Source organism: Ascidia mentula, chromosome 1, assembly GCF_947561715.1.
Source record: "Ascidia mentula chromosome 1, kaAscMent1.1, whole genome shotgun sequence".
NCBI lineage: Eukaryota > Metazoa > Chordata > Ascidiacea > Phlebobranchia > Ascidiidae > Ascidia > Ascidia mentula.
This window is the reverse complement of record NC_138566.1, coordinates 21825592-21851820: the sequence shown is the minus strand read 5'-3', so window position 1 is coordinate 21851820 and position 26229 is coordinate 21825592. Positions and strand designations below refer to the sequence as shown.

The following is a 26229-nucleotide window of genomic DNA, read 5'->3' as shown; positions in this document are numbered from 1 at the left end:
CTGTTGGGCCTGATGCAGGGCAGGAACTGTTCAGTTGTAATGTGGCAGAAAGATGTTCTAAAGTTGAAAAGAAACAAAAGCTGCGCAATTTTAGTATGCTTGTCACTTTATAGAGGAGACATCCTCAACCTTAAGCGCGCACCTTTCATTTAGCAAGACATATGTGACCCTCCCCCAAATTTTCTTGATGTGATCAACACGAAACTAACCAGATGCCCCAAAATACTAGTATGACATAACATTCGATCATAGAGGCATTTCAAAAATCCGGACAGCAAGTAGCATGTATACCGAACACATGCATTTTCTGTTGACGCATTTTGTTATCATAGGTTTTTATGCAATTAAAAGTCTAGGAAAATAACTTTGCAAATGCTGTCGAATTTAACCAGTCCCCAGCCTGTGACGACGGTAGCTGTGGATGACGAAGCAGGCGGTCTGACTCCCATTCATTACATTATCATTGTCCTCATGTTTTACATGGGTGGACTGACTATATTAATCATCAAGTATGTTCAAGTAAGAAAGTCCTGACTATACTCCAATATTCTCGGACACCGAATATGTTCGTAACATATTGATTCAATAACGATAATCATCTTTTTTTAATGTGTTACTTTTACATTCTATTTTTTGTTTTGTTTGTTTATTCTCTATTCAAAACGTTCGTCGGGAAAAAAATTGAAATGTAGCCTGTGCGATTTGGGTGTGCTTGACCTTTTGCTGGGTCCGATTTTGACCCTCGTTGCTCCGTTGGTTTTATTGATTAACTGACATAAAAGAGACCAACCGTATCGGCGTCAATACTCATTAATTAGTCAAAGGCAAATGCGCGCGCTGTCAGTCAATAGAGATTAACTTATTTCCATCAAAAGGTGTTGGGCTCAGGCTTATGGAGGTAATAATCGTTGGGAAAAGGAAATTTTAATGGATTTTTTGTGGGACCTTACTCCAGAGATAAATAAAATTGCAGTTATGATCATGAAATCATTAGAAGCAATTTCAAATTGAACGTACAGAAAAAAAACTGGTTATTATGATTGTTTTTGTCAACAGAGCTTCATCTAAAGGGGACATTTTATGTTTTTTTTATATTATTACTTAATAGGCCTCTGCTTTCCTGATTAAAATTCCTAGAATTGTTTTTCTAGGGCGAAAATGAAGAAGCTCGCTACGAGCATTATTACGAGGAGTTTGTAAAGAGACCGCAATTTAGCCGACCACACTTGATGAACCAAATACGCGAGACGAATTCTGAGTTGCCCAAAAACGTGTAAGCATATAGTTTTTATATCTAGACATCCAAATTATCCGCTTATACACCGCTAATTCGCGTATGATATTGTTGGAATTCCATGCCAAGAAATAAACCCTTGACTTGGGTCTGGAGTTTGTCATGCATCTCAGATAACCGCAGTCATAAACAAATCGAATGCCCATAGCAACGAGACGGAAGCGTGCTCTAATGCACCAGCAGCTTGGGGGTTATTAAAGATACTGAAAATGAATGTATTCGAACTGGAAACTGTGTTGACACAAAAGATTGGTTTGGCGCAAGTGGTGTATTTTAGATCACGGTTCTCAACCTGCGTGCGATTGTCAACCGATAAAATTTTAAACAATTTAAAAATCTGAACTAAACTATAACCAACAGAAAAAAAAATAATAATTATTGAATTTGGGAATCGGGAAATAAACCAACCCGGAAAATGAGAAAGATTTCTTTATAGGCCACTGTTTACGGCGTATCGGGCGCAAATGTTAATCAGTCATACAGGCATTCCAAAGTTAACTTTCTTACACTCTTTATTTCTGCGTTTTATGCACACTTTTTGACAATTTATTACACACCTGTCCATATGTTATTTATTACTTCATCGTGGTTGTTGAATAATAACATAATAATCCACGAATCGCTCTGTTTCAGCAAATCCGTCACGCATCTCACCGAAAACGTGTCCTTTTTCCATCTTTCCACGCCAGAAGAGGAAAGGATTCACCCCCACACGAGCGCGTTTGGTGCAAATTACCCTGTTTTCGGGAACGAACGCGACCCATTATGTTTTGGAAGTAATAACAACAACGACGACGACGGCGGTACAGTTATTCACGCCAACGCCAACGCCCTTACCGTTGTCATGACAGCACCTGAATCCAGCCAGGATGGTACTGCTATGTAGTGAAACAGCTTTTATCACGCAGTATGTAAAGCATACGTTTGATTGACATGCTTGATTAGCGAACAAGCATTCCCGTAATAAGTGCAGGTTATGAAACTACGAAAACATAAATCCCAGCTTATGTGAATTCGTTTGGTGACCATGGGCGTCTGACTCGACACCGTGGTGGATTTTGTCCGTGTCACAATGCCATTGTTAAAATGTTTATTGGCCATGTGCGTAGCAGTTTGTTGTGCAAAATAAACATAATTTCATTAAAAAAAGGTGATTTTGCTGTATTTTCCATGTACGTTTTTCTGCGACTGAGCATTTTGACCTGGTCGTGGTGTATTGAAGCAACAAAAAAACTAACAGACAGGAACCCTACTTTTATTATCACAATAGTAGCAGTTTCGTCGAAGGATTTGGGGATTTTGCAGCATTTAATCGGGAACGTTTTGAATTAGTTTTCAGGCGAAAAACCTCGACCAAGTGTGACCACGTTTAACGACAAATTCAAGATGTTATATCCTACCGCACCAATGCTTTCGTGGTACAACTGTGGTTTCCATTTTGATTCCATCATACGCATTCAACTGCATGTAAATATTATTGAGCACACGCAAGCGTTTTGAATAAGACGTCATTTTGTTTCAGTGTCACATTTCCCCGCAAATAAAACTTTTTATTCGTTTCAGTCAATGCCAGAATAAATTACATTGCACCTTTTCTTATTATTTAAGCTAATTTAGCTTTGCTGGAGATACCAAAATTTACATTCTTCACGTTACTTAGTCTATATAGCGTTTGTGGAGCATTGTATTTTGTTCATTGAGGTCAACATACACACCGTGTGAGGAATTAACCGAATATTTCAAGTGTTACACGGATTATGCAAATGCTTTCAGTCTGTTCACACTGCCTGGATAAACACATGAAGTGGCGAATGGATTTGCCCAATACCCCATCAATACATGATGATAAAATGCATACGTCTTAATCCATGAAGCAGTCGATTCGAAGCAAACAGCACTATTTTTATATGTATATGTGCATATGCATATATGTGCGTAAACAATGTAATCACTCTATCTATTGTTACTTAGTTTCAGTTTTGGCGTCACAGCATACCACTGATAAAATATTGCATGAAAATACTTCGCATCAGTGTATAGTTTTAAAACCTATTTAGGAAAGCATTGCCATATTTTGTGGAAGACGTAATAGCAACTGTATTTGCTCAAAACGTACCGTCAACAGATGCTCTTTTTCCTAAAAAGTTGTCCACTTGTAGATAAACAGTCTATTTTTATGTGGCAGGAACAACATTGCAGAAACCATAGAAACCAATGGGTTTCCCGTTCTCGTGTTTCAATTATTACAATAAAATGCTATATTAAATGATTCGCATGGAAAAAGTTAGTTAACCAAAGATTTGAGGCTGTAGCGCAGCTGTTTGTTATATTGGTTTAAAACATCAACGCGTTGCTAAAAGTACCCAATGATGCGTGTCCTTCTGTGTCGCTCTCTGATTGGCTGGACTTGCCGGATAGTAACCAACCACATGAAGCCAAATCTTTGCGTGACGTAACGCTAGCGCGTAACGTGGATTTTGTATTTCCCGTAACGTGTGCAGGTTGGCAGTCGAACAGCGCGTAGCAGCTACTTTAAAAAAGGGTTAGGTGTTTTAGTTGCAAGATATGTCACTTGCTTTACTGATGAGCTTGTCGACTTTTGAAATAAGTCTATCGGTGTTTGGCTGCTAATTTTAATTGCAAATTAATTTGTTTTCAATGTTAACTTTTTAAGGGGTTTTGGTCAAACACCTAGTGGTAAATACATAAAAAATGAAACTTTTAATACTGATCGGTCTTTTCACCTTGGTGGTATGTGACCCAGATACATACTTTAAAGACGACTTAAATGATGGTAAGTTGCTTTCTGTGTAACTGCATAGTTTTGTAAACTTTGGTGTTTAATATTCTGACATTGTCGTTCAGACGATTGGGAATCAAGGTGGATTTCATCAAAACACAAATCTGATTACGGTAAATTCAAATGGACAGCCGGAAAATTCTACAATGATGAAAATGACAAAGGCCTCCAAACAACCCAGGATGCAAGGTTTGGAACTGTGCAATTTTTGTGTAAATAGCCTTGTGTGTGAACATAATTCTATTTCATTGCTGACATTTGTTTATGTTTGTTTGGCCAGTGAAATTTTTTGTTGAATGAAATAAAAAATTAATGTAGCAACCAAACAGTTGTATAAACTGTTTTCAATATTCACTGCAGGTTTTACGCCGTTTCTTCTGCCTTCGACAAGTTTTCCAACAAGGACAAAACTCTAGTGGTACAATTCACTGTCAAGCATGAACAATCGATTGACTGTGGTGGTGGATATGTCAAAATTTTCCCATCAACTCTTGATCAAGAAAAAATGAGTGGAGACTCCGTATACAACATTATGTTCGGTAATACACCTAGTTCTTACACATCTTGGCACATTAAGCAGCTTTTTTTCAGTTTTATAAATACTTAAAGTTAGGTCTTTTGTTCAACTTTGTTATATTTGTAGGACCCGACATCTGTGGGCCTGGAACAAAGAAAGTTCACGTTATCTTCAATTACAAGGGAAAAAACCTGCTCATCAAGAAAGACATTAGATGCAAGGTAAGTGTTTTCAACAAGCACCTACTGCAAAGATGTCATGGTAGAGATCAATCAAAAGTTGATAGTAAACAAGGTTACTTTTATTGTACTACTATTGTTGCCAGCCCAGGCATATTACAATTTAAAATAGACTGATCTTCTGGCATGGACTACTTTTAGGCTAATTATCAACTGCGTAATAAAAAACTGATTTAACTAAAAATTCATTTGAAGGATGATGAGAGCACACATATCTACACCTTGATTGTCAATCCTGACAACACTTATGAAGTGCTCATTGACAACAACAGTGCACAAAAAGGCAGTCTGGAAGAAGACTGGGACTTCTTGCCAGCAAAGCAAATCAAAGATCCTGAAGCCAAGAAGCCAGAGGACTGGGATGACAGGGAAAAGATTCCAGACCCAACAGATGAAAAACCAGAGGTGACTGTTCCATCTGATTGCACTCTTATCTCTTTTGTTGTGTAGTATCAACATTTGACCGCAGGAGTTGTAAAATAACAGAACAGCTGCGAACGTACAGTATTAAAATTAATACTATTTTGTGTTCATTCTTCATTGTAGGCAATATGTTGTTAAATTTGTAAACTTCAGCTTTTTGCATGTTTAGATTGTGTGTTAAATGTGCATATACTAAAAAAATGTTTCGATCAGGACTATGACCAACCCCAACACATCCCAGACCCAGACGCAAGCAAGCCAGAGGATTGGGATGATGAGATGGATGGTGAGTGGGAACCTCCCATGATCGACAACCCTGAATACAAGGGTGAATGGAAACCCAAGGAAATTGACAACCCCGACTACAGCGGAAAGTGGGTCCACCCGATGATCAACAACCCTGAATACGAAGCCGATGATAATTTGTACATGTATGAAGACTTTGGCGTACTTGGATTGGACTTGTGGCAGGTGAGGAAAACATGGATCATGTGTTTTGTCTTTGTAAATTTTTTGTTGATACAGAATGGGCCAGGGTGTTTAAACAATGTAACATATCGACGCATTTGCAATATTTTTTTTGTGAATAAATTTTCAATTTTTGTTTTTATGCAGGTCAAATCTGGCACGGTGTTTGACAATTTCCTCATCACAGACGATACCGAAACCGCAAAGACGGCGGCAGAGAAAATTTTAAGTGAAACTGTCAAAGGTGAGAAAAAGATGAAGGATGCGCACGATGAGGAGGAAAGGAAGAAAAGAGAGGAAGAAGAAAAGGCAAAACAAGAGGAAGAGGGTGATGATGATGAAGATGATGAATCTGAAGGGGAAATTGATGAGGTTTGATGACTGTTTTTCTTGACTATATTTAAATTTTGTGCAATTATATAAAACATTGTTTTCTGTATTAGGATGAAGATGAGCCATCAGCTGAGGAGGAGCCAGCAGCAGAGGAACAAGAAGAAGAAGAAGAAGAGGAGGAAGAAGAACCCGTAGCTGCAAAAGATGAGTTGTAACTGCAGGGAAATTGGACTTTTGCAATTTTCAGCAACCCTCTGCAATCTTCACCGAGCAAAAACTTATTCCCCACATGCAAACACAACAGCCCCGACCAACATTCACCCAACTCCAAACTTTCTCTCCATGCCCTGGAACTTTCCGAAATATTTTTTTGCTCTTGACGAGCACATGCAGTAGCCTGTTTCCGACGTGTGAAGCACTTTTCGGAGCGCAGAAAAATGTAGTTGTTTTCACTGTTTAAATACTACATGTGTTCCATCATCGTGAAGCGAAACGATTAATATAGATTCAATTCTGTCCCCGATGTGTTTCGTTCCCGTTGAGAGTTACAAAAAAATATATTCTATGCTTTTGCCGCCTGGCACGACAAACGAAGCTATATTGCAAACGTAGAAGCAAGGGAAAATTTGCCACTGCAGTGGTGACAAATCAAGGGTAGAACTGCAGTTACCTTACATCACACCGATTTAGCCGTCACCTAGTTTATGAGGCTTTGGAACCTGTGCATATGCTTTTTAATTAACTCCGTTGAAGGCATTTTTGCTGAAGAAAGAAAGATTTGTTTTTATGTTCCCGCTCCACAGACGAAACTTCGCAAAAAGTTAGTCAAAATTACACTTAGTGCTGATCCCTCTGCCTACATCTTTATACGTGTGAAACCACAGTATATTTTAGGTACACCTTGGTGCAATCACAATTAAAACACTGTTTTTTAGTGTAAGGTGGAAGTGAAACAACAGCATATTTAGCACACTCTCGCTGTCCAATTTTATTTCCGATTATGTGTAGTGATGCACCGAAACAGCATTTTTTTTATTCGGCCGAAACCGAGTATTGGGCAAAAGTTGCCGAATAAATTCGACCGAACAAACCGAACTAATTTTGGTATCCATCTCTTTGAACGCAATAAATTTAAACAAAACATGTGCTGGATTGGATCTGATCCTATCGTACAGCCTTTTATTGGCACTGAAAGAATAACCTCGACTGCTGTACCAAATACTTAAAGTTTATGTTAATCTCTTCGGGAACAATAAACAAATAAAACGAACACACTCGTGCATTTTAAACAATGATTCTAATCTACACTAAACTTTGCGTATTAGTGTTGGATGCAGTAAAAAGTTTTTGCAAAATTCAGCCGAAACGTAATAATTATGAAAGTCTTAGTTTCAGCCGAATAAATTCAGTAAAACGACCTCTCGGTGCATCCCTAATTATGTGTACGTGTTAAAACTCCTGCAATAAAATGTGGAAATAGGTTTTTGTAAAATTTGCAAGTCCCGCCAAGACTGAACGTAAAACAAAATGCAGTAAGTCGAATATAACTAATATATTCTGAGAAAATCCATCTGTTAACATAATACGCTCTGTTGTATGCGTAAAATATGTCGTTTTCGACGTTTTTTTATTCATGTACATGCAGTAGTGCAGTCAGTGCCACTGTCATAAGCACGAGCAACTGTTTATGAATTCGTAACGTTATTTTTTTTAGAAAAATGCGGTGAGGATAGCATACAAAAATGCTGCAATCTTCGATTTTATCCAAATGTGCCACATGTGCACTTACAAGGCAAACATGCATTGTAACTGGTTTCCAGGTAGAACATGCCATCTCCTATGTTTTGTATGTTATTTTTCGTGGAGAAATAATGTTTTTGAATGGGCTGGTAAACAGATCATTCCGATGGTTTTATCAGTGTTCATACCATTTTTTATCTTGGCAATTCTTTTGTGTTTGAAAACAAGAAGATATGATTATTCTTTTTCACAATCAGATATGGCTAGTTTCAATTAACCATGGCAATTGTTTTGACTTATTTCACAGCAAGTGGCAGAATACCACCCACCACCTTTGCATGATGTTCTTAAGAGACGACTTACACATCAGGGACTCAAAGTAAAGACTGATTTAGAGGGAAAAAGGAAGGCATTTGCTAGGTTTGACTTTGTTGTGGTTTAAGGTCTTATTTTTTCATCTATCAAATATATAGGTTCGGAGCTGCTTCTGGCGTCAATCCCAGTGAATTGTTTCCAACTGAAAAAGAAATTAAAGATGAAATTGGGGCTGAAAAGAAATGGTGGCCAACCCTTGAGGCCATGCAGTTGAAACTTGAGCAAGGCGAAAAACGTAGAAATGAAAAACATCAGTTAAGGTAAGTTAAGCCGGGGGTGGTGTTACAAATCAATTCTTGTTTAAAATGTTGGCAATACAACTCCTGATATACTGTTAAAGTTGAGTGTTTAAGTCCATTTAGATTTAGGCCCAAATTATTGTTGACAAAATATAATCCTATTACCAGATACATGTGTGGAATTTAAAACTTGTTTTTATTTTCATTTCTCTTAAAGTGCAAACCCACTTAATATTGGAAATCTTGTTGCAATATCACAAAACCATTTGTTTCATGTAGAACTACAATATGATTAGGTAGGGAAGATTGACACCAAAAATGCGTTGAGATACTCCACGAAGCTTGAGGGGTTGGGCATCTTCATTTACAAAGTAGTAGAAAATTTGCAGTTTCCCAATCTGGGTCTGTGATATGACAATTTCTAGGTATATGCAATAAGAGTGAATAAAGATGCCAAACCCCTTAAGGTTATAGTCACCACAAAGTGGAAATCTTGCCGGCTCTTTAGCTGACAAGAACGTTGTTACACCATAGCTGCAGTGACGAGACCTGTTAGGTCAAAACAATGGTCCTGTCTGCAGCTCACTTTAATTCTAGATTGTTGTGTTTTGTGTTTTTTGCCACACTGATTGGGTGGATAAATTGAAACAGGGTGTAAGAAAATAACAGATTTACAAAGAGGGATCCATATTGCAATAAAAATTAGGTGTGGTCTTTTGGTCCCTTGCTGCCATCATGTCGTGGCAGCCAAAGCAATACATACTGTGATACAATGCAAGTGCAACTTGTGATAACAAACACCGTGAAATGTTTTTGGCAATAACGCATTATAATAATATTTCCAGGAACAAAAAGATTGCTGACAACATGAAGAAAATGCCAGAATGGATCAGAAAGTATAGAGAACAATTATACGGAAAAGACAAAAAATCCAAGGCAGCTGCAAAAGGAAAAAAGGCAGAAACCACAAAGATTCCCTCATTCCAATTTTTTGAACAGCCTTCCCATCCACAAGTTGTGGAGTTTATTAGGGAAAAGAAGGATCAGTCAAAGAATTGATGAATTGCAAACGTTCCCCACCCAAGGTTTTGCTTCTGTGCAATTCAAAGAGGGTTAATACTTCGATTCAAATACCGCCCTTAAGAAAAACGTAAATGTGTATTCATGCTGTGTCATTTTCGTTCTCTTCACTCTGTGGCTTTGGATACAGAAGCGGAAAATGTAAAAGCGCCGCCGTTGTCATCATAACCGCTGAACAGATAAACGCATGTCGTATTTCTCCAGTTGCGTCCACCAACATACCTAAAATTAAAAGAAAATAAATCACTTTTCACACAACTTTTGTATTATCGCAAATGAGGTATATATACCAGACACATTACCACCGAAGCGTTTTTTTGGGAAATCGTATAAAAAGTACTCACCTACAAGTGGCACAAAAACAGACCCGACTCCAGAAGTTAAGAATCCAATGATCGTCGCGCCCCAAGTGAAATTTTGTTCTCCGACCGCATCGATTATCACAGGTACGTACATGGAGTGGATTGTGCCTGTAAATATACTGTGCGCGATGCTGTTCACTATCACGCCCGTGTAACTGGTTGCGAACCAGGCGAGAGCAGTGGTAACGGCTGTTATCAATTCTGATACAATTAGTAACCAAAGCACGTTCATTCTGTCTCCCAATGCACCGAAGGCGACTCGAGATACCATGCTTACGATGCTGTATACAGATAGCACAATAGATGATGCCATTGCATCAACTTGAACCTGCTCCTGCATATAGGGTATAATAAATTGAAGGTAGATGCGAAAACCGCCAAATGCGAGGATGCATGTTAAGACCACGAGCCAGAACTTTGGAATTTTAGTTGTTTGTTTCGCTGAAGCAAGCATCGCTGTACGACTGTTCACGTGTTCGGATGATTGGTCGGTTTTTAACCGAATCGGTCTGTACAGAGATGACGCAACGACAGAGTTGAGTGTCAATCCACCCATGAGCAGCATTCCTCCTCTCCAACCGTACAGATTGATCCAGTGCTGCAGAACAGGTGAAAGTACAAGTGTGCCGAATGCTGAGCCTGTTTGGGACAAGCCGACGGCCAATAGACGCCTCTTCACGAAGTACCGCACGATGATAACAAAAAATAGTGCACCGGAAACACCCACAGCAATCCCTAAGCAAAAAGTAACGTAGTTACTGCACAACACTCGTACTTAACTTAAAGCAGTTAATAGCAACGTTTTTGTAATCACGGACCTTTCATGAAGTCATCAAGTCTGCCAAACCTACGAAAATTTACCTGGAACTTTTGACACGAACTATGTTATATATTTATTAAATAAAAAATCGTATATTTATAAATAAAATAACTAAACAAAAAAAAAGTTTTGGAAATTCCATTAAGTACCAAGCATTTACAAAAACCAAGCACACAGAATCTTCTGTTGAATATCCCACATTTTGGAGGCGCAGAAAACTGTTCGAGTGCTTTACAACGTGTTCAAACTTAATTATATTTTAAAGCGACAGTTAGTTGTGGTTATGGTCTAATAAGGTTTTCAATACTCCATAAATTGTAACCAGAAAAATGTTTTAGGACTAAGGTGAACTAAGGTTGGTTTTCCTAGTAATAAAAACATGAACAAACCTTCACTAGTCCTTGCTTAAAAAACAGGGAAGAAGCACGTTTTCTAAACTCGTGTGGGCGCGTTTACCTGGAATTGCACCAGCGAAGATGTAGGTTATGACAGGCGTAGGTGCAAAGGACGCAATAGATATGGCAACACCGCTCATGCAGGAAACAATCAGAGCTGTTCCACGATGCCCGAACCATGCAAATAGTACTGGCGTCAATAGGACTGCAAAAAACATGTACTTTCAGGAAAAACAACACAGACAAAGGCGCACGCAGTCTTAAACAGTTATTGTCATACTGGTAACATTTTACGTAACAGATACACTTTTCTATACTTACATCCAAAGCCCTTTCCCAGCTCATGCAAACCGGTAAGCCAAGTAACCACACCAAGACCAACTCCAAACTCTTGCATCAGCGGAAGAAAAAACAAAGGGTAAGTTGTAACTGCACCGTGGGTTAGTGCTCCAGATACAAATACAGCACCAACAATAACCCAACCCCAGCCCCCATCAGGAGGATCAACTGCTGGGCCCATAGACTTAACTGACCTATTCTGGCCTGATATTGTTTGTCAGACGCGTAATATACATCTGTTTCCTTCGAACTTGAAGTTTACTACCTCTCGCTGTGTGCTGGCCTTTGCACATAGTCAGCGTTTTTCACAGTCAACCATTTACTTTGACTTGCAAAGTTCCAATTTAGACATGCTTTACTGACCATGCGTAGCTGCAAACAAAACAGCAGCACCTGATGGGCTCTCGACACAGAAAATTTGTCGACCTTATTACAATTCGCATTTTAGGGTAATTCTTTAATTAACGTGTTCAATGCAAGCATATATATATATACGATTAAACAGGAAATACCAAGGTGTAGCGTGTAAATGGACTTATATCGTTTAATGTATACTATATAAATACTTTTTCAAGAAATTCTGACACAAACTTTCTTTCCGCAATATTGGCTTCTCCATCGATCTTAGATTCATTTCTGAGTTTTTGAAGAAAATGACCACCCCGGTAGACGGACGATCGGGATTTCAGTTCATTCCTTTATTGAGCAAGGATGCAGTGAATGTAGGAATAAGGAGTTGGAAAAGGAGTCGTTTAGTTTTCAGGGTTTTGCTTACTGGGAGGGGGACGAATGTTCGGATTTTAAACAACACCATTTAGGAGAACATTGAATAAGACTTCAGACTGTCTCACGGTTCGTTCTCTTCACTCTGTGGCTTTGGATACAGAAGCGGAAAATGTAAAAGCGCCGCTGTTGCCATCATAACCGCTGAACAGATAAACGCATGTCGTATTTCTCCAGTTGCGTCCACCAACATACCTAAAATTAAAAGAAAATGAATCATTTTTCACACAACTTTTGTATTATCGCAAATGAGGTATATATACCAGACACATTACCACCGATCAGCGTTTTTTACTGGATAATCGTATAAAAAATACTCACCTACAAGAGGCACAAAAACAGACCCGACTCCAGAAGCTAGGAATCCAATGATCGTCATGCCCCAAGTGAAATTTTGTTCTCCGACCGCATCGACAAGCACAGGTACGTACATGGAATGGATTGTGCCGGTAAATATACTGTGCGCGATGCTGTTCACTATCACGCCTGTGTAACTGGTTGCGAACCAGGCAAGAGCCGTGGTAACGGCGGTTATCAATTCTGATACGATTAGTAACCAAAGCACGTTCATTCTGTCTCCCAATGCACCGAAGGCGACTCGAGACACCATGCTTACGATGCTGTATACAGATAGCACAATAGATGATGCCATTGCATCAACTTGAACCTGCTCCTGCATATAGGGTATGATAAATTGAAGGTAGATGCGAAAACCGCCAAATGCGAGGATGCATATAAAGACCACGAGCCAGAACTTTGGAAGTTTAGTTGTTTGTTTCGCTGAAGCAAGCATCGCTGTACGACTGTTCACGTGTTCGGATGATTGGTCGGTTTTTAACCGAATCGGTCTGTACAGAGATGACGCAACGACAGAGTTGAGTGTCAATCCACCCATGAGCAGCATTCCTCCTCTCCAACCGTACAGATTGATCCAGTGCTGCAGAACAGGTGCAAGTACAAGTGTGCCAAACGCTGAGCCGGTTTGGGACAAGCCGACGGCCAATAGACGCCTCTTCACGAAGTACCGCACGATGATAACAAAAAATAGTGCACCGGAAACACCCACAGCAATCCCTAAGCAAAAATTAACTTAGTTACTGCACAACACCCGTACTTAACTTAGAGCAGTTATTAGCAACGTTTTTGTGATCACAGTCCTTTCATGAATTCATCAAGTCTGCAAAACCTACAAAAATTTAGCTGGACCTTTTGACATGAGAACTACGTTATATATTTGTTGAATTAAAAAGGGTATAACGGAACAAATAAAAAAGTTTTAGTACCACGCATTTACAAAACCAAGTACACAGAATCACATGTTGAATGTCCTATGTTTTGGAGGCGCACAAAACGTGTTAACACTTCAAATGTTTTGAAGCGACACTGAGTCGTGGTTATGGTCTATTAAGGAATTCGATGCTTCATAAATTGTAACCAGAAAAATGTTTTAGGTTTGAGGTGACCTAAGATTGGTTTTCTTAGCAAAGAAAACATGAATCAACCTTCACAACTCCTTGCTTAAAAAACATGAAGCAGATTTGCTAAACCCGTGTGGGCTCGTTTACCTGGAATTGCACCTGCGAAGATGTAGGTTATGACAGGCGTAGGTGCAAAGGACGCAATAGATATGGCAACACCGCTCATGCAGGAAACAATCAGAGCTGTTCCACGATGCCCAAACCATGCAAATAAAAATGGCGTCATCAGGTCTGCAAAAAACTTGTACTTTCAGGAGACCAGCGTGGTTTCAAAACGGGTATTGTCATTCTGGTAACATTTCACGTAACAAATACACTTTACTATACTTACATCCAAAACCCTTTCCCAGCTCGTGCAAACCAGTAAGCCAAGTAACCTCACCAAGACCAACTTCAAACTCTTGCATCAGCGGAAGAAAAAACAAAGGGTATGTTATAACTGCACCGTAGGTAAGTGCTCCAGATACAAATACAGCACCAACAATAACCCAACCCCAGCCCCCATCAGGAGGATCAACTGCTGGTCCCATAGACTTAGCTGACCTATTCTGCCCTGACATTGTTTGTCAGACGCGTAATATACATCTGAAGTTTGCTACCTCGGGCCGTAGACTGGCCTGTGTACATAGTCAGCGGTTAATCATTTACTTTGAATTTTAAACTCTATTTTTTTCATGCTTCACTGACCATGCGTAGCTGCAAACAAAACTGCAGCACTTGCATAAATAAATAGACAACATAAAAATAAGACAGGGGAAACGCCTGTAGGCATTCCTAAGAGGAAAAAGTTAGCTTTTTTGGGGTACAAACCTCGAACAACTATGTTTGTCATTTTGCATGCAACACCGTGTTTCAGCATAACAATTATGTAATTCATCACACAACTTTACAGTTAACCGTCCGTCGCTAATTATGTTACCTGGAATTGCACCCGCGAAGATGTTGGTTACAACAGTCGTAGGTGCAAAGGTCGCAAAGCAGGAAACAATCAGAGCTGTTCCACGATGCCCGAACCATGCAAATAGTACTGGCGTCATCAGGTCTGCAAAAAACATGTACTTTCAGGAAAAACAACACAGACAAAGGCGCACGCAGTCTTAAACAGTTATTGTCATACTGGTAACATTTTACGTAACAGATACACTTTTCTATACTTACTTCCAAAGCCCTTTCCCAGCTGATGCAAACCAGTAAGCCAAGTAACCTCACCAAGACCAACTTCAAACTCTTGCATCCGCGGAAGAAAAAACAAAGGGTAAGTTATAACTGCACTGTAGGTAAGTGCTCCAGATACAAACACAGCACCAACAATAACCCAACCCCAACCCCCATCAGGAGGATCAACTACTGATCCCATAGACTTAACTGACCTATTCTGCCCTGATATTGTTTGTCAGACGCGTAATATACATCTGTTTCATTCGAACTTGAAGTTTATTACCTCGGGCTGTGTGCTGGCCTTTGTGCATAGTCAGCGTTTTTCACAGTCAACCATTTACTTTGACTTGCAAAGTTCGAATTTAGACATGCTTTACTGACCATGCGTAGATGCAAACAAAACAGCAGCACCTGCTAGGCTCTCGACACAAAAAATTTTTCGACCATATTACAATTCGCATTTTAGGGTAATTCTTTAATTAAAGTGTTCAATGCAAGCATATATATATATACGATTAAACATGAAATACCAAGGTGTAGCGTGTAAATGGACTTATATCGTTTAATGTATACTACATAAATACTTTTTCAAGTAATTCTGACACAAACTTTCTTTCCGCAATATTGGCTTCTCTATCGATCTTAGATTCATTTCTGAGTTTTTGAAGAAAATGACCACCCCGGTAGACGGACGATCGGGATTTCAGTTCATTCCTTTATTGAGCAAGGATGCAGTGAATGCAGAAATAAGGAGTTGGAAAAGGAGTCGTTTAGTTTTCAGGGTTTTGCTTACTGGGAGGGGGACGAATGTTCGGATTTTAAACAACACCATTTAGGAGAACATTTAATAAGACTTCAGACTGTCTTACGGTTCGTTCTCTTCACTCTGTGGTTTTGGATACAGAAGCGGAAAATGTAAAACCGCCGCTGTTGCCATCATAACCGCTGAACAGATAAACGCATGTCGTATTTCTCCAGTTGCGTCCACCAACATACCTAAAATTAAAAGAAAATGAATCATTTTTCACACAACTTTTGTATTATCGCAAATGAGGTATATATACCAGACACATTACCACCGATAAGCGTTTTTTTGTAAAATCGTATAAAAAGTACTCACCTACAAGAGGTACAAAAACAGACCCGACTCCAGAAGCTAGGAATCCAATGATCGTCATGCCCCAAGTGAAATTTTGTTCTCCGACCGCATCGATTATCACAGGTACGTACATGGAGTGGATTGTGCCTGTAAATATACTGTGCGCGATGCTGTTCACTATCACGCCCGTGTAACTGGTTGCGAACCAGGCGAGAGCAGTGGTAACGGCTGTTATCAATTCTGATACAATTAGTAACCAAAGCACGTTCATTCTGTCTCCCAATGCACCGAAGGCGACTCGAGATACCATGCTTACGATGCTGTATACAGATAGCACAAGAGATGATGCCATTGCATCAACTTGAACCTGCTCTTGCATATAAGGTATGATAAATTGAAGGTAGATGCGAAAACCGCCAGATGTGAGGATGCATATTAAGACCACGAGCCAGAACTTTGGAATTTTAGTTGTTTGTTTCGCTGAAGCTAGCACTGCTGTACGACTGTTCACGTGTTCGGATGATTGGTCGGTTTTTAACCGAATCGGTCTGTACAGAGATGACGCAACCGCAGAGTTAAGTGTCAATCCACCCATGAGCAGCATTCCTCCTCTCCAACCGTACAGATTGATCCAGTGCTGCAGAACAGGTGAAAGTACAAGTGTGCCGAACGCTGAGCCTGTTTGGGACAAGCCGACGGCCAATAGACGCCTCTTCACGAAGTACCGCACGACGATAATAAAAAATAGTGCACCGGAAACACCCACAGCAATCCCTAAGCAAAAAGTAACGTAGTTACTGCACAACACCCGTACTTAACTTAAAGTAGTTATTAGCAACGTTGTTGTAATAACGAAGTACCAAGCATTTACAAATATCAAGTACAAAGAATCTTATGTTGAATGTCCTATGTTTTGAAGGCGCACAAAACGTGTTAACACTTTAAATGTTTTGAAGCGACACTCAGTCGTGGTTATGGTCTATTAAGGAATTCAATGCTTCATAAATTGTAACTAGAAAAATGTTTTAGGTTTAAGGTGACCCAAGGTTGGTTTTCCTAGCAATGAAAACCAGAACCAACTTTCACAACTCTTTGCTTAAAAAACATGACGCAGATTTGCTAAACCCGTATGGGCGCGTTTACCTGGAATTGCACCTGCGAAGATGTAGGTTATGACAGGCGTAGGTGCAAAGGACGCAATAGATATGGCAACACCGCTCATGCAGCAAACAATCAGAGCTGTTCCACGATGCCCGAACCATGCAAATAATACTGGCGTCATCAGGTCTGCAAAAAACATGTACTTTCAGAAGACCAGCGTGGTTTTGAAACGGTTATTGTCATTCTGGTAACATTTCGCGTAACAGATACACTTTTTTATACTTACATCCAAAGCCTTTTCCCAGCTCATGCAAACCAGTAAGCCAAGTAACCTCACCAAGACCAACTTCAAACTCTTGCATCAGCGGAAGAAAAAACAAAGGGTAAGTTATAACTGCACCGTAGGTTAGTGCTCCTGATACAAACACGGCACCAACAATAACCCAACCCCAGCCCCCATCAGGAGGATCAACTGCTGGTCCCATAGACTTAACTGACCTATTCTGTCCTGACATTGTTTGTCAGACGCGTAATATACATCTGTTTCCTTCCAACTTGGAAGTTTGCTACCTCGGGCCGTAGGCTGACCTGTGTACATAGTCAGCGGTTTAATCATTTACTTTGAATTGTAAACTTCGAAAATTCTTGCTTCACTGACCATGCGTAGCTGCAAACAAAACTGCGGCACCTGCATAAATAAGTAGACAACATAAAATAACAAACCGGAAAAGCCTGTAGGCATTCCTAAGCAGAAAATATTTGCTTTTATTGGGAACAAACCTCGAACTACTATGTTTGTCAATTTGCATGCAACACCGTGTTTCAGTATAACAATTATATAATTCATCATAAAACTTTACAGTTAACCGTCCGTCGCTAATTGTATTACCTGGAATTGCACCAACGAAGATGTAGGTTACGACAGGCGTAAGTGCAAAGGTCGCAATAGATATGGCAACACCGCTCATGCAGGAAACACTTCGAGCTGTTCCATGATGCCCGAACCATGCAAATCTGCAATCCAGTATAATTTTCCATCAGAAAGCCAGTGTTCTTTTATGACAATGCAACAAAACAACGGAATTACTTTCAAAAATGTTGTTTTATACTGACAATACATTACGCAACAAAGCAATATTTCTACACCTACATCCAAAGTCTTCGCCAGGCTGATACAAACTAGAAAGCAAAATAACCTCACCAAGACTAACTTCAAACTCTTGCATCAGAGGAAGAAAAAACGAAGGGTAAGTTATAACTGCCCCGTGGGTTAGTGATCCAGATAGAAACACAGCACCAACAATAACCCAACTCCTCAGTCTTGATCTAATCTGGTCTGGCATTGTTGAAAAAACTTGCAATACGCATCGGGCTCTGTCTGAAATTTGTTACCTCAGGCCTAATGTACTTTAAGCTGTCAGCGCTTTACGTGTCTTCGCTTTATTTTCGTTTACATAGAAGTCTATTCCACTCTACAAGTCATGCGTGTCATTATTTTTGTACGCAAGCTGGCAACTTGATTTTTCAGAAGAAAAGGTCTAGCTCGGTGCCGAATCGGTTGTTAACGTTTTGTTCATATCTGCACATCTGACACAATATAAAGTAAAACATGTGCACATTAGCTAACTAAGGGATTTTCCGAAAAATGTTTTTTTATGTATCGCTACTGTGCCGCTACCGATATAGTCGGGATCCCTTTTGAAAGTACGTAAAAGTAAAAGCAGGGAATTGTATTAAGGTTTCCTTTAAAAATACAAGGTTTATTGCAGTGGACTTCGTTTTTTACGTTTGACGTTGTCACCGCAAAACCTGAATGTTGTTATAAAGGGGTGCTTCTAAAATGTGCTCGTGCAACTATGTGCCGCTATGTGCAACTATGTGAAGCTATGTGCAACTATGTGAAGCTATGTGCAACTATGTGAAGCTATGTGTCGCTATGTGCAACTATGTGGAGCTATGTGCAACTATGTGTCGCTATGTGCAACTATGTGGAGCTATGTGACGCTATGTGCAACTATGTGAAGCTATGTGAAGCTATGTGCAACTATGTGGAGCTATGTGTCGCTATGTGCAACTATGTGTCGCTATGTGCAACTATGTGGAGCTATGTGCCGCTATGTGAAGCTATGTGGAGCTATGTGACGCTATGTGCAACTATGTGAAGCTATGTGAAGCTATGTGCAACTATGTGAAGCTATGTGCAACTATGTGAAGCTATGTGTCGCTATGTGCAACTATGTGGAGCTATGTGCAACTATGTGTCGCTATGTGCAACTATGTGGAGCTATGTGACGCTATGTGCAACTATGTGAAGCTATGTGAAGCTATGTGCAACTATGTGGAGCTATGTGTCGCTATGTGCAACTATGTGTCGCTATGTGCAACTATGTGGAGCTATGTGCCGCTATGTGAAGCTATGTGGAGCTATGTGACGCTATGTGCAACTATGTGAAGCTATGTGCAACTATGTGGAGCTATGTGTCGCTATGTGCAACTATGTGTCGCTATGTGCAACTATGTGGAGCTATGTGCCGCTATGTGAAGCTATGTGCAACTATGTGGAGCTATGTGCAACTATGTGGAGCTATGTGCAACTATGTGCCGCTATGTGCCGCTATGTGCCGCTATGTGCAACTATGTGGAGCTATGTGGAGCTATGTGAAGCTATGTGGAGCTATGTGCCGCTATGTGCAACTATGTGGAGCTATGTGGAGCTATGTGAAGCTTTGTGCAACTATGTGGAGCTATGTGCAACTATGTTGAGCTATGTGACGCTATGTGCAACTATGTGAAGCTATGTGTCGCTATGTGCAACTATGTGGAGCTTTGTGCAACTATGTGGAGCTATGTGCAACTATGTGGTGCTATGTGGAGCTATGTGACGCTATGTGCAACTATGTGGAGCTTTGTGCAACTCTGTGGAGCTATGTGCCGCTATGTGGAACTATGTGGAACCAAGGTTGTAGGTTTTATCAAAGCATAGTACGGATTGTCCTGTCCAGCAAAATCTTTTCAGATCCTGTATTTGATGTTCGTTGTATAGTATAACAGATGTTGGCGTGTTTTTTCCGTGTATTACTTTTTGGACAAAATCACAAGTTTGAGCCATGCTAATAACTTCAAGCAACTCGTTTGGATAACTATTGCCGTGAGTGTAGGTACTTTTGCCTCCGCGATTTCTCACTTTTTCGTAGTACATCTTGTTATACAACTGTTTTAAATTTCTGGGCTGACTGCAGTTGTCCTTCTGAGCATTCATAAAGTCGTATGTATTCTTTGCCCCATCTTTGCGCAGTAGTTCGGGTATTTCGTCCAAGGTTTCCGGATTTGTACGAACAAAAAGCTGTTGTTTGTTGGAACTATTTCCGTGACTGCTGTGCCCAGGAAACTTTCCCAAGTACTCCACAAGCATCACCTTAGGAGTTTCATTCCTAAGCCATGAAACTCGTCTTCTGTAGGTTGGAGTTGCTGACCCCGAAGACGAGTAATAGCGTTGCAGAGCTATTATTTCGGAAGCTTGTGGCTGTGGTGACAGTGGGTCATACAGCGTTGGCCTACTATGTTTGCTGCAATATTTTCCTTTGTACAAGTAAACTTGAAGATTATTTTTCTTTAAAAAAAGAGCAGTAGTTTGTCTGGTATTTTTCCAGATACTGCACTCATCAAACACTCTGCGACGATATCCCTGCTGCTGTCTTTCCGTGTTGACTGAATTGTCAATTAAAACATAAACATTTTCCTTTCTGCCCAAAGGTATATTGGAGGCCAGTTTTTCCGAATTGTTGTTCAGCAATGTTAAGCATGATTTCAGAGAAAGGAATTCGTTGTAAGGTAAAGGCACTCCTTGTGTTTTTAACACGTCGCTGCTTTGAAATACGTTCGACTCTTTTGTTTCGGTTTTAAGCACAGTATTTTCTTCATCACTACGAGTTTCTGCCTCGTGCAATTCTTGGAAACTTGTTTCACTATAACCCTGCAACAATTCTTCTGTCTCCGAAGTATGTATGAAAGATTCGTCAGGTGTGGTTTTGCGTGTTATATCATCATCATCATTAGACTTGCTGGCATCGGTATTTAGTGTATCTGGAATGCTGCCTTTCAACTTTTGCCCAGTCAAACGTTCCACTCCCCCGGTCTGTTTAGGTTTCTTGGCTAAATTGTCGTTAGTTATCTCAACGTGATTTTTTTCAATTTTCTCCTGTTGTGTCTGGGTGTGTGAGTTACCATTATTACGAGAAAATACCGGTAATTCGTCTTCAGATTCCACATATTCCAGGCCTTTGTCGCCTTCTCTTATCAAGGTGTCCAGCAAATCATCTGGAATTTCTTCGTCGCTAATTTCAATTGAGGATTCGTGCGTTTCGTTATTTGTAGGTTTAGGTTTAGTGACTACAAATTTTTCAGCAAACTGTGATATCGGTAGTAGTGCGACAAAGTGGTTGGGCAACCACATCCCTGTTGGTTTGCAAAGAAAACTCAACCCAAGCTTGGTCCACATAATATAGATAGGCTCTTGCATTTTAAAGGCAGAAGTGCTAAAGAGCCTGTTCAAAATTTTCACAGTCTGATCCTGTGCTCCATTGCATGGTGGGTAAACAGAGAAAATAGGGCGTTGTATAACTTGTGACAAAGCTAACATGGTCCAAGCACTAGAATACTCTCCAAGTTTAGAACAAGCTACACAGGCTTCATTCACACTTGGAGAAATAAGAGAAAGTTCTTTGGCCAGTTCGTGGTTTATGTAAAAATCAATATTGCTGGTCATTTCCACAGCACATCGCGCCCTCAACTCTAATGCCATTACTTCGCTTCCACACATTGCAATTGAAGCTGCATTAAAAAGGCAATTTCCATCTGGCGTTGTTATGCAAGGTGTTTTGCTTTCAACCATGTTAAATTTGCGAAGTACTAAATTTGAATATTCGTCAACAGACAATTTGCCAGTTTTATATTTGTTGACGTCAATACATCTGCTCCTTCGGAAATGATCTTTTCTCGTTGTACACAATTTGCGAGGCACATAAATCCATTCCGGGAACTCTATAGTACGTCAATAAAAAGCTTAGTGACAAAATGCGACCGCATGATAGGATTATGGAGGCACACTAATTTACCTACCTGATTTAATCGTAACATAGACATCTCAAAGTTGAATCGCCCTTTCTCATCACTTCTACAACGGGTACACAAGTATGGCATGTCGTGTAACTTGCCCAGACACTCGACAGCTTCACATGTTAAATTTTGGCAAGTTGCGTGGAACCACGTGACACAAACTTCACATAGAATAGATGTTGTGGTGCAACTTAGATTGCAAATTCCACAAGCAAATTTCTTGGCTGCTCTCTTCATTATATTTTTATTTCACTCGCTATGCAAAGCTCACAATGAACAACTATATAAACACACCAATGTTAATGATGCGCGCGATAAAATGGCAGTTTTACTACGGGAAAACTGAAACCTGCTCCTTATTATACAAAACAACCATGAGGCGAAATTATAGCAATGTAACGTCAAGCCTTGGTCATGGTATGTTTTCCAATGCGTTTATGAACCGCCTACTACCAGGGTTACTCAATTGCCAATTATAGCCCCATACACCTTTTCTTACAAAATAGCTTGCAAACACTAGTAATGAAACAAATTTAACCAAAGAATACACACTGTTGCAGCGAGGACACAATGACAAAACTAAGGAGAACAATACAAGACAATGCCATAATAAAGACTACTGTTCGATAACGAAACTAGGCAAAGATACGTTGAAGTTGCAGCGTCATTCGTTTGGAATTGTGGTCGTGTGATGTAAACCGCCTTTGATGTGTGAGTAACTGTTTTGGGGGAGTGAGAATGTGCCCGCAATTGCATTACAAAGTCGCATGTGGGACAACATCGCAGCAGGAAGCTGTTTTGATAACATCTTTTTCCCGTGTTCCATCATTGGGGGAGTTTTTGTTTGACAGGGACACTTTATCTTAAATAATGTCCCCAGAGACTTATCCACATGGTATTTACGAACACACTGCCTTTCTCTCAAAATATCGCATAGTTGCACATAGCTTCACATAGCTCCACATAGTTTCACATAGCGGCACATAGCTCCACATAGTTGCACATAGCGACACATAGTTGCACATAGCGACACATAGCTTCACATAGTTGCACATAGCTCCACATAGTTGCACATAGCGGCACATAGCTCCACATAGTTGCACATAGCGGCACATAGCTCCACATAGTTGCACATAGCGGCACATAGCTCCACATAGTTGCACATAGCGGCACATAGCTCCACATAGTTGCACATAGCGACACATAGTTGCACATAGCGACACATAGCTCCACATAGTTGCACATAGCTCCACATAGTTGCACATAGCGGCACATAGCTCCACATAGTTGCACATAGCGGCACATAGCTCCACAAAGTTGCACATAGCGACACATAGCTTCACATAGTTGCACATCGCGGCACATAGTTGCACATAGCGACACATAGTTGCACATAGCGACACATAGCTTCACATAGTTGCACATAGCGACACATAGTTGCACATAGTTGCACATAGCTTCACATAGCGACACATAGCTTCACATAGTTGCACATCGCGGCACATAGTTGCACGAGCACATTTTAGAAGGACCGGTTATGAAGCACCACTTGGTCTCCAGTAGACCACCTCCAGCGTGTGTATATGCGCACGACGACAAACCCAAGATGCAAACTTTCTGTTTACAAAAAAAATCCTATTTATTGGCGTTGTCCTTTCTTGGATGGATTAATGGAATATGCAAAAGGGCTGCAACAGTCATAATTCCGCCAGATATGAGGTAAGCTACCCTGATCTCTCCGCTAGAATCCACCAACATTCCTGAAATGAAATCACAAGTGTAAGTACAAATGCAGGGAATTAGAAGTGCGGTTTCGAAAGTTGCAACTGATACAGCTTTTTAATATTTTTAACAATTAGCTGCATTATTATCGTGAAGTGTCTGAAAAAAATTGTTTATTGTTACAGAACAATGCAGCTAAAATAATTGCATAAGGTAAACAAGTAAACCAAACTGTTGACGGAAAAGGGAGTCTCTTTTGAATGCAAGGGAGTACAAGTTAGATTATTTATGAACTTTATCCGTCAAAAGCATGCTTACCTATAAGCGGTACCACCGCCGCTCCAAGAACGGCGTACGTGAATCCCATGATAGTGAAGACCCATGTCATATTGTCTTCACCAACAACTTGGATTATAACAGAGATGTAGAGAACGTGAATGCCGCTCGATACAAAACTGTGCACCACAGTGTTAATAACCAGCCCCACATAACTGGTAACAAACCAGACAGATGAGGATGCGACCGCTGTAACCAGCAGAGTTACGATCAACACCCAGACTACATTCACGTCTTTGCGGTCTCCAAGCCCACCGTATCCCAACCTGACGATGCTTACTATGCTGTACAAGGAAAGCAGCAAAGAGGAACGCATAGGTTCCACGTCCAGCACCTCTTGGGCGTATGGAACCAGGAACCTTAGATGCGCCGTCCAGCCACTGAACACAAGCATCCATATTACGCATAGAAGCCAAAAACCAGGCAGTTTTGCAATTTCTTTCGCAGAATTTTGAAGTGCCTGATTGGTTCTGGCCGGTTTTTCGTTGTTTATTCGCAGACGCATAGGTCTGTAAAGCGCGGAGGCCACAGCGCAGTTGAAGGTCATGCCTCCGAGCAACAGCATCCCGCCGTGCCAGCCGTACTGCTCAATCAAGTACTGTAGGAGCGGGGCAAAGGCCAGGGTACCGACTGGCGAACCAATAGACGATATCCCAATGGCGAGGAATCGACGTTTATTAAAATACCGAGGGATGATCACATTGAACATGGTCCCGAACACAGCCATGACTGCTCCTATGGATACAAATAGCTGTTGAAGTTATTAGAAGCCGAGCTAAGGTGCTCGGCCTGTACCTTTACATAATGTCAAGTGGAAAACCGGTCAGGGATTCGCGCCCAGAATAACCTACTGGGTTCGAACCCCGGTGTGGTAAAAATATTCGAAACGGTTTTGAACCTCATTACGATCTTGTTAGGTTAATCGGGCCTTCTGCATAGTTTCATAGGTACATACAGATAAATCGTAGTCATTACCTTTTAACATTATAGCTTTAAAAGTTCTTAAATTTTTGCTGATTGGCTCCTGGACATTGGTAGCCCAACAATCAGTTATTTTACAGTGGAAATAAGCCGCAATAAACTACTAACGTTTACAATGGTTGCAACTCGCTTTCGAGTCGAACTTGAAACTGTACAGTAATCTCAACACCTGTTCACCTGGAATCAGCCCGGCTAAGATGTAAACTAACAACGGACTTGGCGACCAGGAAGCGAGCGATAACGACACTCCGCTTATGATCGAAATGCTTATTCCGGTTCGCCGATGCCCGAACTTGGACAGAACCGCTGCGGTCATTACATCTGCACAGCACACATTATAACCGTTGGGGTTTGATTTTGATCAAAACGACGTGAAGATCGCAGAATGGCTCACAGCGGGCCAACAGCGAAAAGAATTTGTTACGAAGTACGTTGGCAGGTTTTGTTGACTACTTGAAATATGACCAACACAATTACATTACAAATAATAACATTAAAAAATTACTAATATGATACAAGAGGTTGAGGGCACAGGTAAAAAGCCTAAAATGTAATTATTCATTGGCACTATCATTTCTATCTGAAATAATCCCTGCGCAATAACAACGACATTTTGAGACAATGATTAAGTGCCCTTCACACACATACACAACAGGATGTTTTCATTCTTGCGTGAAACCAAAATGTTTCAGTGGTTTGATATTCACGTTCGATTCTCGTTATAGCGCTTAACGCGCTCTGCAAATAAGAATGCAAAACTAAGACCAATGCTTTCAAAATCCTGTAAAACCGATTTAAGTACAGCTGCACATACTCACATCCAAATGCTTTTCCAAACTCGTAAAGGCCGGTTAGCCACGTCACTTCGCTCAAACCGATGTCGAATTCCTGCATCAACGGAAGGTAGAAGAGTGGGTAAGCTAAAGACACCCCTCTTGTCAATGACATAGACACGAAGACGGCCCCTACAACGACCCAACCCCATCCACCATCAGGTCGCTCTAGACTAATCGCACCAGCTTGGTTATCCAT

The 26229-nt window shown here is 40.5% G+C and overlaps 7 protein-coding genes across 10 annotated transcripts; 3 read left to right on the top strand and 4 right to left on the bottom strand.

Annotated features, from left to right (window-relative positions):
- The first annotated feature begins 372 nt into the window (after positions 1-372).
- On the top strand, positions 373-2180 carry LOC145889549 (uncharacterized). The gene is made up of 3 exons (XM_082980530.1): positions 373-519; positions 1152-1273; positions 1928-2180. The coding sequence occupies exons 1-3, from the start codon at positions 373-375 to the stop codon at positions 2178-2180; spliced, it is 522 nt and encodes a 173-aa protein (XP_082836656.1).
- A 1784-nt stretch (positions 2181-3964) lies between these two features.
- LOC145887774 (calreticulin-like) lies at positions 3965-6592 on the top strand. The gene is made up of 8 exons (XM_082978989.1): positions 3965-4088; positions 4160-4283; positions 4455-4633; positions 4738-4832; positions 5046-5255; positions 5487-5744; positions 5889-6113; positions 6185-6592. The coding sequence occupies exons 1-8, from the start codon at positions 4007-4009 to the stop codon at positions 6287-6289; spliced, it is 1278 nt and encodes a 425-aa protein (XP_082835115.1). The 5' UTR covers positions 3965-4006; the 3' UTR covers positions 6290-6592.
- Positions 6593-7724: 1132 nt separating this feature from the next.
- LOC145895560 (uncharacterized) lies at positions 7725-9766 on the top strand. Its single transcript, XM_082984365.1, has 4 exons — positions 7725-7894; positions 8122-8234; positions 8288-8449; positions 9274-9766. Exons 1-4 carry the CDS (start codon positions 7817-7819, stop codon positions 9485-9487), a joined length of 567 nt encoding a protein of 188 aa, XP_082840491.1. The 5' UTR covers positions 7725-7816; the 3' UTR covers positions 9488-9766.
- Positions 9591-11749, bottom strand: LOC145895549 (monocarboxylate transporter 2-like). The gene is made up of 4 exons (XM_082984354.1): positions 11407-11749; positions 11147-11290; positions 9853-10605; positions 9591-9730 (listed from the first exon to the last, which is right to left on the bottom strand). The coding sequence occupies exons 1-4, from the start codon at positions 11603-11605 to the stop codon at positions 9591-9593; spliced, it is 1236 nt and encodes a 411-aa protein (XP_082840480.1). The 5' UTR covers positions 11606-11749.
- Positions 11750-11814: 65 nt separating this feature from the next.
- On the bottom strand, positions 11815-15209 carry LOC145895526 (monocarboxylate transporter 2-like). Of its 4 annotated transcripts, XR_014401628.1 has the most exons (7): positions 14844-15209; positions 14605-14727; positions 14017-14085; positions 13773-13916; positions 12529-13281; positions 12200-12402; positions 11815-12120 (listed from the first exon to the last, which is right to left on the bottom strand). XR_014401628.1 is itself a non-coding variant. In XM_082984340.1 (6 exons), the coding sequence occupies exons 1-6, from the start codon at positions 15040-15042 to the stop codon at positions 12272-12274; spliced, it is 1371 nt and encodes a 456-aa protein (XP_082840466.1). In that variant the 5' UTR covers positions 15043-15209; the 3' UTR covers positions 11815-12271. The 4 variants fall into 4 exon arrangements, 3 of the variants coding, with proteins under 3 accessions (XP_082840466.1, XP_082840459.1, XP_082840472.1); XM_082984340.1 differs by having other exon boundaries at positions 11815-12402; positions 13773-13868; XM_082984333.1 differs by having other exon boundaries at positions 11816-12402.
- Positions 15210-15631: 422 nt separating this feature from the next.
- On the bottom strand, positions 15632-17684 carry LOC145910234 (monocarboxylate transporter 2-like). Its single transcript, XM_082997290.1, has 4 exons — positions 17330-17684; positions 17086-17229; positions 15964-16716; positions 15632-15839 (listed from the first exon to the last, which is right to left on the bottom strand). The coding sequence occupies exons 1-4, from the start codon at positions 17556-17558 to the stop codon at positions 15709-15711; spliced, it is 1257 nt and encodes a 418-aa protein (XP_082853416.1). The 5' UTR covers positions 17559-17684; the 3' UTR covers positions 15632-15708.
- Positions 17685-23793: 6109 nt separating this feature from the next.
- On the bottom strand, positions 23794-26229 carry LOC145889540 (monocarboxylate transporter 13-like). Its single transcript, XM_082980520.1, has 4 exons — positions 26016-26229; positions 25375-25518; positions 24199-24951; positions 23794-23918 (listed from the first exon to the last, which is right to left on the bottom strand). The coding sequence occupies exons 1-4, from the start codon at positions 26227-26229 to the stop codon at positions 23794-23796; spliced, it is 1236 nt and encodes a 411-aa protein (XP_082836646.1).

Bases quoted from the DNA above. Each gene is read 5' to 3' on its own strand.
- LOC145889549 (XM_082980530.1), top strand. From the start codon at position 373: ATGCTGTCGAATTTAACCAGTCCCCAGCCTGTGACGACGGTAGCTGTG. The intron at 520-1,151 runs GTAAGAAAGTCC...TTGTTTTTCTAG, and splicing joins TAATCATCAAGTATGTTCAA to GGCGAAAATGAAGAAGCTCG. The intron at 1,274-1,927 runs GTAAGCATATAG...GCTCTGTTTCAG, and splicing joins TCTGAGTTGCCCAAAAACGT to CAAATCCGTCACGCATCTCA.
- LOC145887774 (XM_082978989.1), top strand. From the start codon at position 4,007: ATGAAACTTTTAATACTGATCGGTCTTTTCACCTTGGTGGTATGTGAC. The intron at 4,089-4,159 runs GTAAGTTGCTTT...ATTGTCGTTCAG, and splicing joins TAAAGACGACTTAAATGATG to ACGATTGGGAATCAAGGTGG. The intron at 4,634-4,737 runs GTAATACACCTA...TTATATTTGTAG, and splicing joins CGTATACAACATTATGTTCG to GACCCGACATCTGTGGGCCT.
- LOC145895560 (XM_082984365.1), top strand. From the start codon at position 7,817: ATGCTGCAATCTTCGATTTTATCCAAATGTGCCACATGTGCACTTACA. The intron at 7,895-8,121 runs GTAGAACATGCC...CTTATTTCACAG, and splicing joins GCATTGTAACTGGTTTCCAG to CAAGTGGCAGAATACCACCC. The intron at 8,235-8,287 runs GTTTGACTTTGT...TCAAATATATAG, and splicing joins AAAAGGAAGGCATTTGCTAG to GTTCGGAGCTGCTTCTGGCG.
- LOC145895549 (XM_082984354.1), bottom strand. From the start codon at position 11,605: ATGGGCCCAGCAGTTGATCCTCCTGATGGGGGCTGGGGTTGGGTTATT. The intron at 10,606-11,146 runs GTAAACGCGCCC...CTTTTTGCTTAG, and splicing joins CTTCGCTGGTGCAATTCCAG to GGATTGCTGTGGGTGTTTCC. The intron at 9,731-9,852 runs GTGAGTACTTTT...TTTTAATTTTAG, and splicing joins TGTTTTTGTGCCACTTGTAG to GTATGTTGGTGGACGCAACT.
- LOC145895526 (XM_082984333.1), bottom strand. From the start codon at position 15,042: ATGGGATCAGTAGTTGATCCTCCTGATGGGGGTTGGGGTTGGGTTATT. The intron at 14,728-14,843 runs GTAAGTATAGAA...TGTTTTTTGCAG, and splicing joins GCTGGGAAAGGGCTTTGGAA to ACCTGATGACGCCAGTACTA. The intron at 14,086-14,604 runs GTAACATAATTA...CGCTGATGCAAG, and splicing joins CTTCGCGGGTGCAATTCCAG to AGTTTGAAGTTGGTCTTGGT.
- LOC145910234 (XM_082997290.1), bottom strand. From the start codon at position 17,558: ATGTCAGGACAGAATAGGTCAGTTAAGTCTATGGGACCAGCAGTTGAT. The intron at 17,230-17,329 runs GTAAGTATAAAA...TGTTTTTTGCAG, and splicing joins GCTGGGAAAAGGCTTTGGAT to ACCTGATGACGCCAGTATTA. The intron at 16,717-17,085 runs GTAAACGCGCCC...CTTTTTGCTTAG, and splicing joins CTTCGCAGGTGCAATTCCAG to GGATTGCTGTGGGTGTTTCC.
- LOC145889540 (XM_082980520.1), bottom strand. From the start codon at position 26,229: ATGGATAACCAAGCTGGTGCGATTAGTCTAGAGCGACCTGATGGTGGA. The intron at 25,519-26,015 runs GTGAGTATGTGC...TGTGCTGTGCAG, and splicing joins GTTTGGAAAAGCATTTGGAT to ATGTAATGACCGCAGCGGTT. The intron at 24,952-25,374 runs GTGAACAGGTGT...TTGTATCCATAG, and splicing joins CTTAGCCGGGCTGATTCCAG to GAGCAGTCATGGCTGTGTTC.